General features: G+C 40.5%; 1 protein-coding gene across 1 annotated transcript; it reads left to right on the top strand.

The window, feature by feature from the left end:
- Positions 1–936: 936 nt before the first annotated feature.
- On the top strand, positions 937–1,705 carry LOC116548434 (HLA class II histocompatibility antigen, DQ alpha 1 chain-like; the record flags this gene model as incomplete). The annotated part of the gene is made up of 2 exons (XM_032273894.1): positions 937–1,267; positions 1,683–1,705. Coding segments are annotated over 2 exons (354 nt in total), but the record flags the coding sequence as incomplete, so codon positions are not given.
- Between the last annotated feature and the right edge of the window lie 5 nt (positions 1,706–1,710).

Raw genomic sequence — 1,710 nt, 5'->3', positions numbered from 1 at the left:
TTGTCTGACCCTTGCAGATGCTCAGAAGGTGGGGAAGGAAGGAAATATACAATGGTAAAAGGCTTACACATGTCTTGACAAGAATGTTCAGTTAAGATCATTTGGCTGGAGTCATGCTGCACGGCTGCCATTCTGTTCTGGCATCCTCAGATAGGCACACTGCCCATTAGAGAAAAAAGGGTTTAATTTACCTGAGTCCTCAAGTGAATGTGAGTATTGAGTGTTCAGTCAGAACTCTGTAGACATTTAGTAACCTCCTTCAGAGGAAAAAAAAGGTAGGGGGAATGATAAAAATCCAAAAACTAGTAGAACTTCCACTTTTCATTTCAGAAGAAATCAGTTGCTCTCCTCTAAGGACCATTACTATTAACAAAACAGAGACCTTAGAAGGAAGAATTGTTTATTTATTATATATTTTGTAATGTGATTATCGTTTTTGTTATATTCTTTCTTATACCCTATAATTGTTAGCAGAAATTATTTTACATTAATAAGATTCTGCATGCTTTTCCCTTTTTTTGTTTTTTTTAAAAAACGAAACATCTCAGTGTATAGTTTCCTGCTCTGAGCCAGTCCTGAGAAGAAAGAAAGTGTAATCCATTTGTTATTAACTGACGAAAGAATTGAATGAAAGATAAATCTTAGGTTGCAGGAGGATGTAAACCTAATCTCTGACTAAGAAAGCCAAATATTATGATGACTCATTCATTTTTTATTTTGTTCAATTACATTATTTCATCACAAGTCCATGATGTGCCAGGCACTCAGAATACAGTAAACATTGGACATGCGATATTCTACCCTTGTGTAGTGCACACTATTAGTGGGAAAAAGGCACAATTTTAACCAGACAACTACCAACACTGAAAGGGAAGGAAGCAGGGGCTGGAAATGTCCACAGGCTGTGCCAAGGATGGAGCCCATAGTATTTGAAAGTCAGTTTCTTCCATCATTTTGTGTATTAACATTCTTTCTTCCCCTGTCCTCCACCCTCCCGCTTATCATCTTCACTCATCAGCTGACCACGTTGCCGCTTGCGGTATAAACTTGTACCAGTCTTACGGTGCTTCTGGCCAGTACAGCCATGAATTTGATGGAGATGAAGAGTTCTATGTGGACCTGGGGAGAAAGGAGACTCTCTGGCGGTGGCCTATGTTGAGCAAATTTGGAGGTTTTGACCCGCAGGGTGCACTGACAAACATTGCTCTGATGAAACACGGCTTGGACAACCTGATTAAACGCTCCAACTCTACTGCTGCTACCAATGGTATGTGCCCACCATTCCGCCTCTCTTTGCTGAATCTATCCCTTTATACCAAGTTGCATTGTTTTCTTTCCAAGAGGTTCTCAGATCTTCTCATGGCAATTGCTGAAATTTTATCATCTCCTTTCTCTAAAATCACATATTCCCATGTAATACAAGGGGCTTTCTATTATATATTCATTAAATCCTTCTAGAAGAGCTCTCATCAACCTCCTACTTTATTGAACATGCCCACAGAGAGCAGGGCACAGGAATAAAGCAGAAGCAATGTGTCATTGCTCCCAAGCGGAAGTTAAATAAGACCTCTTTGACCAGCAGCAGAGGAAACGCTGGTAGGAGGGCTCTTCCAGGACATAAGGCAGAACCTCAGGGCAGAGGTATATTCACACTTTACATCAATGCTGCTTCCTCACCACAGAGGTTCCTGAGGTCACAGTGTTTTCCAA

This window comes from Sapajus apella, unplaced genomic scaffold (genome assembly GCF_009761245.1).
Source record: "Sapajus apella isolate SASKATOON/1434 unplaced genomic scaffold, GSC_monkey_1.0 scaffold12116, whole genome shotgun sequence".
In the NCBI taxonomy this organism is placed as follows: Eukaryota; Metazoa; Chordata; class Mammalia; order Primates; family Cebidae; genus Sapajus; species Sapajus apella.
Note: the sequence above shows the minus strand (reverse complement) of the source record. Positions and strands in the feature narration are given on the sequence as shown.